The sequence below is a fragment of the Bubalus bubalis genome, chromosome 3 (assembly GCF_019923935.1).
Source record: "Bubalus bubalis isolate 160015118507 breed Murrah chromosome 3, NDDB_SH_1, whole genome shotgun sequence".
NCBI lineage: Eukaryota > Metazoa > Chordata > Mammalia > Artiodactyla > Bovidae > Bubalus > Bubalus bubalis.
Window position 1 is genome coordinate 26,933,197 of NC_059159.1, and position 12,236 is coordinate 26,945,432.

Sequence of the window (12,236 nt, forward strand, 5' to 3'; positions counted from 1 at the left end):
CTTTCTCTCAACTGAATCCTTCTCCATGATAGTTGTCATAATTAATCCCATCCATCTTGAGAGTGTCTTTCCATCTTTCCCCTCACATCAAGTGCCCATCATCTCTATGTCCTCTTTCCCCTCCCTCCTCAGCCTGCTCCAATCAGCTTCTACTGTTAGCCTCACCTCCTGGAGCACATCTGCTATGTCCACCAATGGCCTCCACGTTGCCGAAGCTACTGGACCTTTTTTGGTCCTGTCCCAGTCGGCTTCTCTGAAGTCTGACTGTCCCTCCCTGCGACTCTGGCCCTTTTCCTTTAAGACAACATCCTCTCCTGGTTTTCCCATGATCCTCTGTGTCTTTCACTGGCACACTTCTGAGTTCGTCAAGGCCAAGTATGAGCCCGAGCCTCTTCCTGCAGTCACCCTAGGTGATCTCTTCTGTGCCCACACCGTCTCTGCACTGAACACCCACTCTGCTTCCTCTCTCCCACCAACCCCTCCTCTGCATTCCTGAGCCTGTCATCTTCACACATACATCTCAAGGTCATCTCAAACCAACACATCCAAACGGGACCTCTTGAGCCCCCAACCTGAGCCTCTCCCTGTGCCCCACTTCCTTCTCAGTACCAGCCCCTTTCTGCACTTCACTCTTGACACACCCTCCCCCTTATAGACAATTCTGATGATGTTTCCTTTTCTTCTGACCTCAAGTCCACTACCTTCTCTCCATCTCCACCTCTGCCTAGTGAAGGCCTCCCAGAGCTCTCCCCTGGGTCCTGCTATGGCCTTTGAACCCTTCTGCTTCCACTCTTGCCTCTTTACAGTCCATTCACCACCAGAAAGCTGGAGGGACCTTTCCAAAATGCAAGTTCACTCCCTCGCCTAAAGCTCTTCCACAGCTTTCTTCTGCTCTCATCAGTAACCAAACTCCTGCTCACAGTTCAAACCCCGGCCCCTGCCCTCATCCTCCTCCATGTCACCACCGCATCGCGCCTCTCTTCCTTGGGCTGTCTGCCCTACATCTGTGCTGGCTTCTGCAGCACCTCAGCCCTGACTCCCTGCTGTGCCGCAGGGCCTTTGCACATCTGTTCCTCCGGCTTCCCCAGCACTTCCCCCAAGCCCTTTCCAGATTGCATCCTCTTGTTCTTGGAAGGCTGCTACACAAATGTGATTTCCTTAGGAAGGCCTTCGCCCTCCTCTCTCCCACCAGACCAGTTTCCCTGTGATACCTAGTCACGGCATGTCTCGCAGTGGGTGGTTGTACATTAATTTGTATGGCTGTTGGATTAGTTTTTGCCTTGCTCATCAGACTGTGAGTAACACAAGGATGGGCTGGCCTGGTCATTCTGTGCCCACCGTCGTGCCTAGCAGAGTGTCTCATGGGCACTCAGTAAATGTTGACTAAGGGTAGCAAATGAGACTCATAGAATACCTAATAGCACCTGAAAGTTGGTTCATTGTTATTGTTCAGGGAAGGCTTCCCGAGGGGGTGGGGTTTGAGCATGACCTTCAGGTGAAGGGGCAGAGCAAAGGGGAAGCTCCCAGTTTGGATGGCCTGGAAAAGCCACGCCTTTGCCTCTCACCTCATTTCCCATTTGTAAAACGGGCAAAGTTGGACAAAATGACCGGAGGCTCTGGCTTTCCTCCATATTCTCCGTAAAAGTGTTACCTCCCCGCAGGCCCTGATTTACGTCCTATTAAGTCCACCCAGTTTTTTGCACAGACCTGTGTCCTCCTAAGCCCCGAGTATACGGTCTGCAGTCCCGTGGTCGGCCACCGAGCGGCGCTCAGAGACCAGCCTGCTTCCGGGATTATCGGCAAAGACACTCCTGCGGCCGGTTCGGTGCCTGGGCCTTCCCTCCCGCCCTCCCTTCCCGTCCGCAGCGTCCGGGCCGACCGCCACCAGCAGCCATGCTGGGCGCGCGGCCCTTACGGTGCCGCGGCTTCCTGCTGCCCGGGGCCGGGCAAGTCCTCGCCTTGAGCTACAGGTACGGGTGGGCGAGGGGCACGCTTCAGCACCCGGTGCCTGAGGAGCCCTGGGGTCATTTGTCCTGGCGCTGGGTGCCCTGTGCCTGCCCGGTCACCTCCCCATCCCATGCCTGCCTTCCCCCCAGACTAGGGCCAGCACCTCTGGCCGGGCTCAGACAGTAATCCTCTCCTCCCTCCCTCCCCTCCAGCTGCAGGGCTCGCTTGCTCCAGGAACTCTGTTCCAACACCATCTCCAGGAAGCCTTCCTTGAACCCCAATGCTGGGCCAAGGGTCCTTGTCCAACAGCACCCTGGGCTGGCCTGTTACAGCCCTTGATGCTGCAAGGGCTTGTCACTGCTGAGGCCTGCCCCACCCATGCTGCCCTCCCAGGCTGAGCTCCCTGAGATCAGAGCCAGTTACTGATTCTTTGAGGGTAATGGGGACCTGGCCCCCCAGAAGTGCCCAGTGGATGGATGTTGAGTGAGGGAGTCCCTGATGCCAAATGAATTTCTTCTCCTCGCCCCTCAGCTGGCCCAGTCCTACACACAGCTGCCAGCAGCCCTCCTGCCCGGATCATATACCCAGGCAGGCACGCCAGAGATAACGGCCAGCACAGTCAGCCTGGGTGGGGCCCGGTGAGGGGAGAGAATGGAGCCTGAGGGACCATTCCACCCCTTGTGACTCGCCCTGACTTCACAGTCATCATCGTTCCCAGCACCGGGTCGGAGAGGTTGGGGGAGACTAACCTGGCAGGGAGCCCCCAATGAGCCACCTTTCTTCACCCCCCCAAAAACACAAGGGGGAGCACAAAGCCCACGGTCTCCCCCGTGGTTCAGAAAGGTGGGTTGGGCTGGGAGCAGGGGGTTCCGGGAGAGGTACCACGGGGCATGGGGGGTAGCGGGGGTGGTCAGGTGGACCTCTGGGCTGGGTGTAGGTGGAAGCAGTGGAGACTCCTGGTCTGACCTGCCTCACCCACCTGCCCACGCCAGGGGTAGCTCCTCCCGGGACAAGGACCGAAGTGTGACGGTCAGTAGTTCAGTGTCCATGCCTGCTGGAGGGAAGGGGAGCCGGACTAACTGCTCTCAGTCCGCGCCCCAGAAGGTCCCCAACCGCCTGATCAATGAGAAGTCACCGTACCTCCTGCAACATGCCTACAACCCTGTGGACTGGTGAGTCCTCTCCTGATGCCCTTCTGGGGCAGCTAGATCCTCAATCTTCCTACTGCTCCCCTCCTGAGCTAGTGAGTGATGCCCCTACTCGGCTGGCCTTAGGTACCCCTGGGGACAGGAAGCCTTCGACAAGGCCAAGAAAGAAAACAAGCCAATTTTTCTTTCAGGTACTGCATCCACCATCCCTGGGATGGGCGCAGGGGAGTGCTGGTAGATAGGGGATGGGTCCTTTGGGCCTGGGGCCTTCCAGGAAGCTAGATGCTAGGGCATCAGAGGCCCAGCCGGAGTCCCTTGGCTGCCCCTCTCTGACCAGTCACGGGTCCTCCCTGGCCCCGTGGCCCTATTCCAGTGGGGTACTCCACCTGCCACTGGTGCCACATGATGGAGGAGGAGTCCTTCCAGAATGAGGAGATCGGCCGCCTGCTCAGCGAGGACTTTGTCAGCGTGAAGGTGGACCGGGAGGAGCGGCCTGACGTGGACAAGGTGTATATGACTTTTGTGCAGGTGAGTGGTCTTCCCTTGGATGGGTGGTTGCCCGTGGACATGGGGCCGCTCCCCTCACCCTTGCCCTCTCTCTGGCAGGCTACCAGCAGTGGTGGGGGCTGGCCCATGAGTGTGTGGCTGACTCCCGACCTACAGCCCTTTGTGGGCGGCACCTATTTTCCCCCTGAGGATGGCTTGACCCGAGTTGGCTTCCGCACGGTGTTGATGAGGATACGGGACCAGGTGGGTATGCACTGGGGGATAGAGGGCGCTGGGGGTCAAGGGTGAGGGAAGTGAGGGGCCCTCACCCCATGCTGACCTCCCGGTCTGCCCCTGCCTCCCACAGTGGAAACAGAACAAGAGTACCCTGCTAGAAAACAGTCAGCGGGTCACCACGGCTCTGCTGGCTCGGTCGGTGATCAGTATGGGTGACCGCCAGCTGCCACCTTCTGCTGCCACCATGAACAGCCGCTGCTTCCAGCAGCTGGATGAGGGCTATGATGAGGAGTATGGTGGCTTCGCCGAGGCCCCCAAGTTCCCCACACCAGGTCGATGCCCCCTGCCCCATGCCCACTGCAGCCCTGGCCTGGCCTTCCGAAGCCTACCCTAGTCAGTGATGTCTTCTGACTCCTGTCTTGGTTATTAACTTCCCACTCTCCTGTCTGGCTAGTGACCGCCTAACCCCATCCTGCCTGTCAGTAGCCATCTAGTGAAGCTCTGACTTTTGGTCTTAGCAGGGACTCTCTCTGATGCTGACCTTGGTGATTATCACCTGTCCTCTGGGTTGACCTAGCCTATCCAGAGAGACTGCCTGTTGAGTAAACCCCTAACCCTGGCCACCCAGATCTCGGCCCCCTGCCCTTCCTGTTCTCTAACCTGTGTATTCTTGGTGTCTGCAGTGATCCTGAGTTTCCTGTTCTCCTACTGGCTCAGCCACCGGCTAACCCAGGATGGCTCTCGGGCCCAGCAGATGGCCTTGCATACCCTGAAGATGATGGCCAACGGGGGTATCCGAGACCACGTGGGGCAGGTGAGGGGGGCAGGCATTCCTTGGAGAGGGCAGCAGGCGGCAGCGGGGTGGGGGCAGTGGCTGGGGTCAGCCTCCAGCCCCATGTTCGTCCTGGCTCAGGGCTTCCACCGCTACTCCACGGACCGCCAGTGGCACGTTCCCCACTTTGAGAAGATGCTGTATGACCAGGCACAGCTCACAGTGGCCTATTCACAAGCTTTCCAGGTGACCCCTGACCCCAACCCTGAGCGGAGACCCAGCCTGTCCACCTACCCTTGGCTGCCCCTTCCAGGGCCTGCCTGGTGACCTATGGCTCCCCCTTAACTTCACCCCTAATTCAGTCTCACGTTCACTATCCAGCCTCCCTCCCTGCCCCCGTGGGAGAACGCTTGCTGCCCACCTCGTACCTAGAGACCTCTGCTTACAGCGTCCTCCCTCCCTACTCAGATCTCTGGTGACGAGTTCTACTCCGAAGTTGCCAAAGGTATCCTGCAGTACGTCGTTCGGAACCTGAGTCACCGGGTGTGTGTCCACTGAGGCAGGCGGGCCTGGCTGTGGGAGGGCTCAGGGCCTCCACTGTCCTGAAGGGAGGGGCCAGCAACTCTCCCCTCCCTATAGTCTGGAGGCTTCTATAGTGCAGAGGACGCGGACTCCCCACCGGAGCGGGGCATGCGGCCCAAAGAGGGCGCCTTCTACGTGTGGACTGTCAAGGAGGTCCAGCATCTCCTCCCTGAGCCTGTGCTGGGCGCCACCGAGCCTCTGACCTCAGGCCAGCTCCTCATGAAGCACTATGGGCTCACGGAGGCTGGCAACATCAGCCCCAGTCAGGTGAGGACTGCTGAGATCACAGGAGAGTCCACACAGGCCAGTGGACTCACTTGGACAAGAGCTGTCTTTCTCAGGACCCCAAGGGGGAGCTGCAGGGCCAGAATGTGCTGACCGTCCGATATTCGCTGGAGCTGACTGCCGCCCGCTTTGGCCTGGATGTGGAGGCCGTACGAACCTTACTCAATTCAGGTCTCGAGAAGCTCTTCCAGGCCCGGAAACATCGGCCGAAGCCGCACTTGGACAGCAAGATGCTGGCTGCCTGGAATGGTGAGGTGGTGTGTCTGAGGCCTGATCTGTATATTGAATTCCCCTTCGCAAGGGCCCTTATGTATGTCAGGTACCTGGTGAATATTAATTTTTTCTTTGTCAGGTTTACTCTCCTAAATTTACAAATGAGCCAATTGAAGCCTACAGTAATCCACCCAAGATCTCACAGAGACAGGAGCCCAGCCCTGCCTGGCTCTGGAGCTTAAACTCTTATACACTTGCCCTGTTGCTCCAGGGAGATGTCAGAGCTTGGGGGGGTTGAGATAGACATACTAGGAGGGCCCTGGCCGGGGTCACAACCACCTGTGTCTCCTACCTCCAGGACTGATGGTGTCTGGCTTTGCTGTGACTGGGGCTGTTCTGGGCCAGGAGAGGGTGATCAACTATGCCATCAATGGTGCCAAGTTCCTGAAGCGGCACATGTTTGACGTGGCCAGTGGCCGCCTGATGCGGACCTGCTATGCAGGCTCTGGTGGGGCTGTGGAACACAGGTAGGGTACCGGGCAGCCTGGGAAGGCTTGCCTCCCTAGGCATCCCAGGCTTCTCCCTGCCCCTCTCCTCCCCTCTGGGTAGGTGCTAGTCCTGGTTCTGCTTGCTGCCCACTGTGAGCTCTTACCCACCTTGAGACCATTTGCTCATCTGAGAAATGGGCTAACAGGACCTACCCAAGAGCTAGGTTTTGAGGGTTAGATAAAAGCATGTGAAAAGGGCCTCTTCTGTGAAAGTACCTTTCTTCCTGGCCTGTCCCCTCCCCAATGCCTGTCCCCCTAGCAACCCGCCCTGCTGGGGCTTCCTGGAGGACTATGCCTTCGTGGTGAGGGGCCTGCTGGACTTGTACGAGGCCTCACAGGAGAGTGCGTGGCTCGAGTGGGCTCTGCGGCTGCAGGACACACAGGACAGGCTCTTCTGGGACTCCCGGGGCGGCGGCTACTTCTGCAGTGAGGCCGAGCTGGGGGCTGGCCTGCCGCTGCGTCTGAAGGACGGTCAGTGAGGGTGTGGAGCTGGCCTGGGGTACTGGACCCCACCGGGCTTGGTTTTTCCTGGGGGAGGAGTAAGTGCGGTGTGGTGGTGAAGAGCTGGCAAGGGCAGGGCCCAGGCCCTCTTGGGCTTACATCTTTAGCACTGAGTGACTTTAAACTGGTCTCTTTACATTTCAAAGCCTCAGATTCTTAATATGCAAAATGGTGCTAATGGTGGCATTTCCTTACATGGTTGACACGAAGATTAATGTAGCTATTCTGTGAGCATGCTTAGTGACAGTAACTGACTTGCTTAGATAGACTAAACAAGGCCAACTTCATCCTAATTGTCATAAGGCGTCCTAGGTAGTAAGGGAGCCAATGCACAGACAGTACTATTTAAAGCAAAATTGCACACACAGATGCATAGTTAAAATCGTGGGTGCCATGGAGAAGTAGGAGCTGCCCACTGTGTACCCCGTTCCTGACTTTTCTCAGTGGCATTAGCAGCACCCGATGCATCTAGTCTGTTAACAGCACCCAGACTTAAGTGTCTTGGGGTCAGGATGTTGTCACTGCTGTATCCCCAGGATCTCCTGCACATCTGGTATGTAATTAGGTGCTCAATAAATGTTAACTGAATGACTGAAAGGTCCCTGACAAAACAATGGTAGGGCCCAACTCAGCGGGGAAGTCAAATTAAACCTGTACAGGTGTCATTTAACCAAGGACTGGAGGGCAAGACAGAGCCGTGTGGTCCTGCAGGAGCAGGAGAGGGATTTCAGGTGGAGGGAACAGCCCCTGAGAGGCTCTGAATGGGCAGCTTGTGTCCGGGAGGACAGAGGGGCAGAGGCCAGCATGAGGGGAGGATGCCCGGGGAGCTAGATCCCTGCAGGGTCTTACAAATGTGGCAAGGAGGAGAAGGCTCTGGTGAGTTTCAAGTTGGTTGTGATCTGCTCTGGTTTAGATCTCAGAGTGTCACTCTGACCGACGGTGGAGAAGGGGTGGGGAAACAAGGATGCTAGGTAGGAACCCGTTAGTGGTGCTCAGTCCAGGCAAGTGATGGCGAAGGTCCAGACAAGGCAGCAGTACAAGATGGGAGAAGTGGTCAGGTTGGATCCATTCTGGTCACAGACCCTGCAGATTCACAGTGGATTAGAAGTGGGAGGTGAAGAAGTCAGAAGGAAGGGCAGTTGGTGGCTGGGTGGAGGTTTCAGTTGGGAGATGCAGGACTCTGGGGAGCAACAGCTCAGTCTGGGCAGGTGCATGTGAGGGTGCCAGTTACTGCTGGGCCTGGCATTCACTCTCAGACCTGGGGCAGGAGCCGGTGGGCAGGGACTCCTCCACCCCAGCCCCCTGCCATCCTGGCAACAATCCTGGACTAGGGTCCTGGGACCCAGTGACCCTCCCTCCCTGTCCCCTGCAGACCAGGATGGCGCAGAGCCCAGTGCCAACTCCGTGTCGGCCCACAACCTGCTTCGGCTGCACAGCTTCACGGGCCACAAGGACTGGATGGACAAGTGTGTGTGCCTGTTGACCGCCTTCTCTGAGCGCATGCGCCGTGTGCCCGTGGCACTGCCTGAGATGGTCCGCGCCCTCTCAGCCCACCAGCAGACCCTCAAGCAGGTGGGGCCCTTGGGCTGAGACCCAGGGTGGAAGGGAAGCTGGGGTTGCAGTGGAGGCATGGAGTGCAGTTCCTGGGGCAGTCCCCAGAGCTCAGGTCCCTGAGTGTGTAGCCCTGTGTGAGTGTGTGTCTCCAAGGGAAGGTCTGTAAGGTTGCTTTTTCCAGGCAGAAGAGTCTGTACGTGTCTGAGGCAGGTCTCCATCACGAGCAGGTGCCTTTGTGAGTTCCTATGCGTAGGGTTCTCAGAGGAGAGGGTTAAACATGGATCCCTGTGGTTGCTGAAATGTGTGTGTGTGTGCCTGTGTGTGTCGGTATAGTTGGGTCAGCGGTGTAGTGTGTGCAGGTATGTGCCTCTGGGTGTATGTCCCTGTGTGTGTTACTGCTGTGTGTGTGCATCTGGATTTGTATAACTCTGGAGGTGTGTGACTGCGTGCCTGCCTTTCAGTGTCTGCTGGGGTGAGTGTTCACCAGTACATGATCGCCCGGTTGTATGTGTGTGGCCCATGTCTAGGTTTGCCTGCTTACATTTGTATGTTGGCCTGTGTGTGTGTGTGTGTGTGTGTGTCTGGTGTCTGCCTCGCTGTGGGCATCTGCTCTGTGTGTATGTGATGACTCTGTCTCCCTGTGTGTGGCTCTCTGTGTGTTTGTGTGTCTTCCAGTGTATCAAGTCTTATGTGTGTGTGCTGATGTCTCTGCCCATGTGTGTATCTGCCCTGTGTGTCTCTATCGCTACAGATGACCCTGCCACCTAGTGTATTCTCATTTGTGTGTGTGTGTGTGTGTGTGTGTGTGTGTGTGTGTGTGTGTGTCTGTGCTCTCCCCTGCTGAGCAGTGAATCTGATGCAGCCTCCTGGCCGCTGATCTGGGGGATGCTGAGTCCCCATTTCTTCTTAGGCGTATAGGATGGGTGGCAGGAGGATGGGGAGGGCGTGTTAGGTCTGGATCCAGCCTCTTGGCATCAGTCACTGGAGTTAACCTTTCTGTTCTGGCTAGATTGTGATCTGTGGGGACCCCCAGGCCAAGGATACCAAGGCTCTGTTGCAGTGTGTCCACTCCATCTACATCCCTAACAAGGTTTGGTCTCTGAGCCCAGTCCCACTCTCAGCCTCCCCTGCCCGGGACCCCTCACTTCCTCAGCTCCCCAGTATCTCTGGCTCCACTGAAGGCTTGGAGAAGAAACCCACCAGTGGGTCCTGCTGGTGTCTGGGTGGCCCTGGGTGACTCTCTCTGTTGCTTTCCCAGGTGCTGATTCTGGCTGATGGGGACCCCTCGAGCTTCCTGTCCCGCCAGCTGCCCTTCCTGAATACCCTTCGGCGGCTAGAAGACCGGGCCACTGCCTATGTGTGCGAGAATCAGGCCTGCTCGATGCCCATCACCGAGCCCTGCGAACTACGGAAAGTGCTCCATCAGTGACTGCCTCCCCTACCTTGGGCTGGGGCAGAAGGTGGAGCTTCCCAACCAACCAGAGACTCAGGCCCTGCAGGGCCCTGCAGAACCTTTGGCCACCGCTGGGCACCGTGTCAACAGGTGGCCTCGGCCATCCCTGCTGCTCCCCCCTGAGCACCCACTCACCCTGGAATAAACCTAACAGCGTCCCGTGGTAACCTCTGGGCCTCAGCCTTGCTTGTGAAGGCGGGGCCTCAGCCTCCAGCGTGGGAACCAGCAGCCCAGGGTCCCTTTTTCTGGGAGCCCCTAGATGATCCCCCTGTATCCTTGGATTCCTCTTTTACCTTCAAAGGACACCAAGCTGACTCTGCCCCTCTCCATGGTCATTACAACCTGAGTGAAGCTGAGGTCAGGGGACTGGTAATGGTCACCAGGGATGGGGGTGGGGTATGGACTTGCACAAGAGGAGAAAGGCCAGTCCTTGCCCTCAGACAGGGTTAAGAAAGGTCGCTGCTTCTGTTCGCATTGTTTCCTCCAGTTTTAAGCTGGGATGCTTCATACGAGCTTTTATTTTTCATGGAATTTGCATATTTTCTGGTCCTTCCCATTGTCTCCTCCAATTTTAAGCTGGGGAAGTGGGATGCTTCATATGAGCTTTCATTTTTCGTGGAATTTGTATATTTTCTGGTCCATTATAAGAGCTGCTCTTATCAGGACCAAGGACGTTTCTTTTGGGGTATCTATCCAGCTCCCAGCCTTCCCACAGGAAGTCATATTGTCCATCCCCCTGATTTCATATATGTCAGTCCAGGGAAAGAGTTGGGTTGGAAGTCCTTCTCCAAACCTGAGCGCTTCCTGTTGCAGGGACAATCTCTGCCTGCCTGTGATCTCCTTCTGTTCCCTCAGTGTTGGGAGATGGTCACAAGATTCATCCTTGGCACCCACATCTTCACAGGCCCTGGAAGCCCCATCTAGTTTTCCTCCAGGAAGAGGGGACTAGAAGCATTCTTTGGGAAGGGCAAGTACAGAGTAATGGGGCTGCACCTCAACCCTGAGCCCTTTGGGGGTCTGATGAGCCTAGGTACCCTTGTAGCCCCAGAGCCAAGGAGTAGAGAGCCGGGAGAGGCTGCTAGAGATAAGCTCTGAATGGGGCCACTGCTTGTGGGGATGTCAGCAGAGCGGAGGAGTGGAGCTGGAAGGGGCTGGGAGAATGAAGTAAACCACTTCGAGTTCTGCTGAGGACCATCGCCACCCCTTGCACACTGTTAATCACAGCCACCAATGGTCACTGGGACCTGGGTATGGGCAGATGGGCCGGTGGCTTGCCACCGGCCGATCTGGAGAGGATTAGGGCTCCAGCCAACAAGGTCAGCTAGCCCTTTCTGGCTGAAGCCTGTTCACCCTGGCCAGGAAGTCTGGATAAGCAGAACCTGATCTGGGGTGCAATGAGGAGGGAGGATGGTGGTTGGTGGTTTAGTTGCTAAGTCATGACTGACTCTTGCGACCCCATGGACAGAGGAGCCTGGCAGGCTACAGTCCATGGGATTCTTCAGGCAAGAATACTGGAGTGGGTTGCCATTTCCTTCTCCAGGGGATCTTCCTAACCCAGAAATCAAACCCGGGTCTCCTGTTTATAGGCGGATTCTTTACCAACTGAGTTACAAAGGAAGCTCGAGGAGGGAGGGTGGAGCATGGGAAAGCACAGGTGGCCTTTTTTTTCAGCCCCAGCCATGGCTTTGAAAATGTCCAGGCAGTTTGCAAAGCCCTCTTAACTCAGTTGTCCCACTGACCCTCATGAATGAGATGGCAAAGTAGGTACCTTCTGCTTCATACGAATAGATGTTCAAGACCCAGAGAGGGTAAGAAAACTGGTCTGAAAGCATCTGACACAACACATTCTTTCTGGGGTCTTTGGCATACAATAAAGACTACTAAGGCTTCCTCTTCCCCCAGGAAGTTCAGCTATGAAGGAAAATCATTTGGTGTTTTCTGCCCCTCCATCCAAACTTCTATAGTGGATAGGCAGTAGAGAATCCACCTGCAATGCAGGAGACTCAGGTTCGATCCCTGGGTTGGGAATATCCCCTGGAGAAGGAAATGGCAACCCATTCCAATATTCTTGCCTGGGAAATCCCGTGGACAGAGAAGCCTGGCTGGCTACAGTCCATAGGGTCCCCAAAGAGTTGAACACAGCTGAGCAACTCGCTGCTGACATCAGTGCCGCCTCAGCCAGTCTTCTGTCTCCGTCTCACCTCTTTTCCTTGCCCTGGTATCAGGCATGCTGACAATGAAAGTGAATGTGAAAGCCGCTCAGTTCTGTTTGACTCTTTGTGACCCCATGCGTGGAATTCTCCAGGCCAGAATACTGGACTGGGTAGCCTTTCCCTTCTCCAGGGGATCTTCCCAAACCAGGGATCAAACCCAGGTCTCCTGCATTGCAGGTGGATTCTTTACCAGCTGAGCCACAAGGGAAGCCCAAGAATCCTGCAGTGGGTAGCCTATCCCTTCTCCAGCGGATCTTCCTGACCCAGGAATTGAACCAGGGTCTCCTGGGTTGCAGG

General features: G+C 56.5%; 1 protein-coding gene across 2 annotated transcripts; it reads left to right on the top strand.

Annotated features, from left to right (window-relative positions):
- Window positions 1–1,813: 1,813 nt before the first annotated feature.
- SPATA20 (spermatogenesis associated 20) lies at window positions 1,814–10,344 on the top strand. Of its 2 annotated transcripts, XM_025280333.3 has the most exons (17): window positions 1,839–1,970; window positions 2,160–2,790; window positions 2,940–3,119; window positions 3,222–3,286; window positions 3,469–3,623; window positions 3,702–3,845; window positions 3,949–4,150; window positions 4,502–4,632; window positions 4,732–4,836; window positions 5,059–5,133; window positions 5,230–5,439; window positions 5,514–5,706; window positions 6,029–6,197; window positions 6,478–6,689; window positions 8,092–8,291; window positions 9,283–9,363; window positions 9,532–10,344. In XM_025280333.3, the coding sequence occupies exons 2-17, from the start codon at window positions 2,714–2,716 to the stop codon at window positions 9,700–9,702; spliced, it is 2,370 nt and encodes a 789-aa protein (XP_025136118.2). In that variant the 5' UTR covers window positions 1,839–1,970; window positions 2,160–2,713; the 3' UTR covers window positions 9,703–10,344. The 2 variants fall into 2 exon arrangements, with proteins under 2 accessions (XP_006041228.3, XP_025136118.2); XM_006041166.4 differs by lacking the exon at window positions 2,160–2,790 and having other exon boundaries at window positions 1,814–1,970.
- Window positions 10,345–12,236: the final 1,892 nt, after the last annotated feature.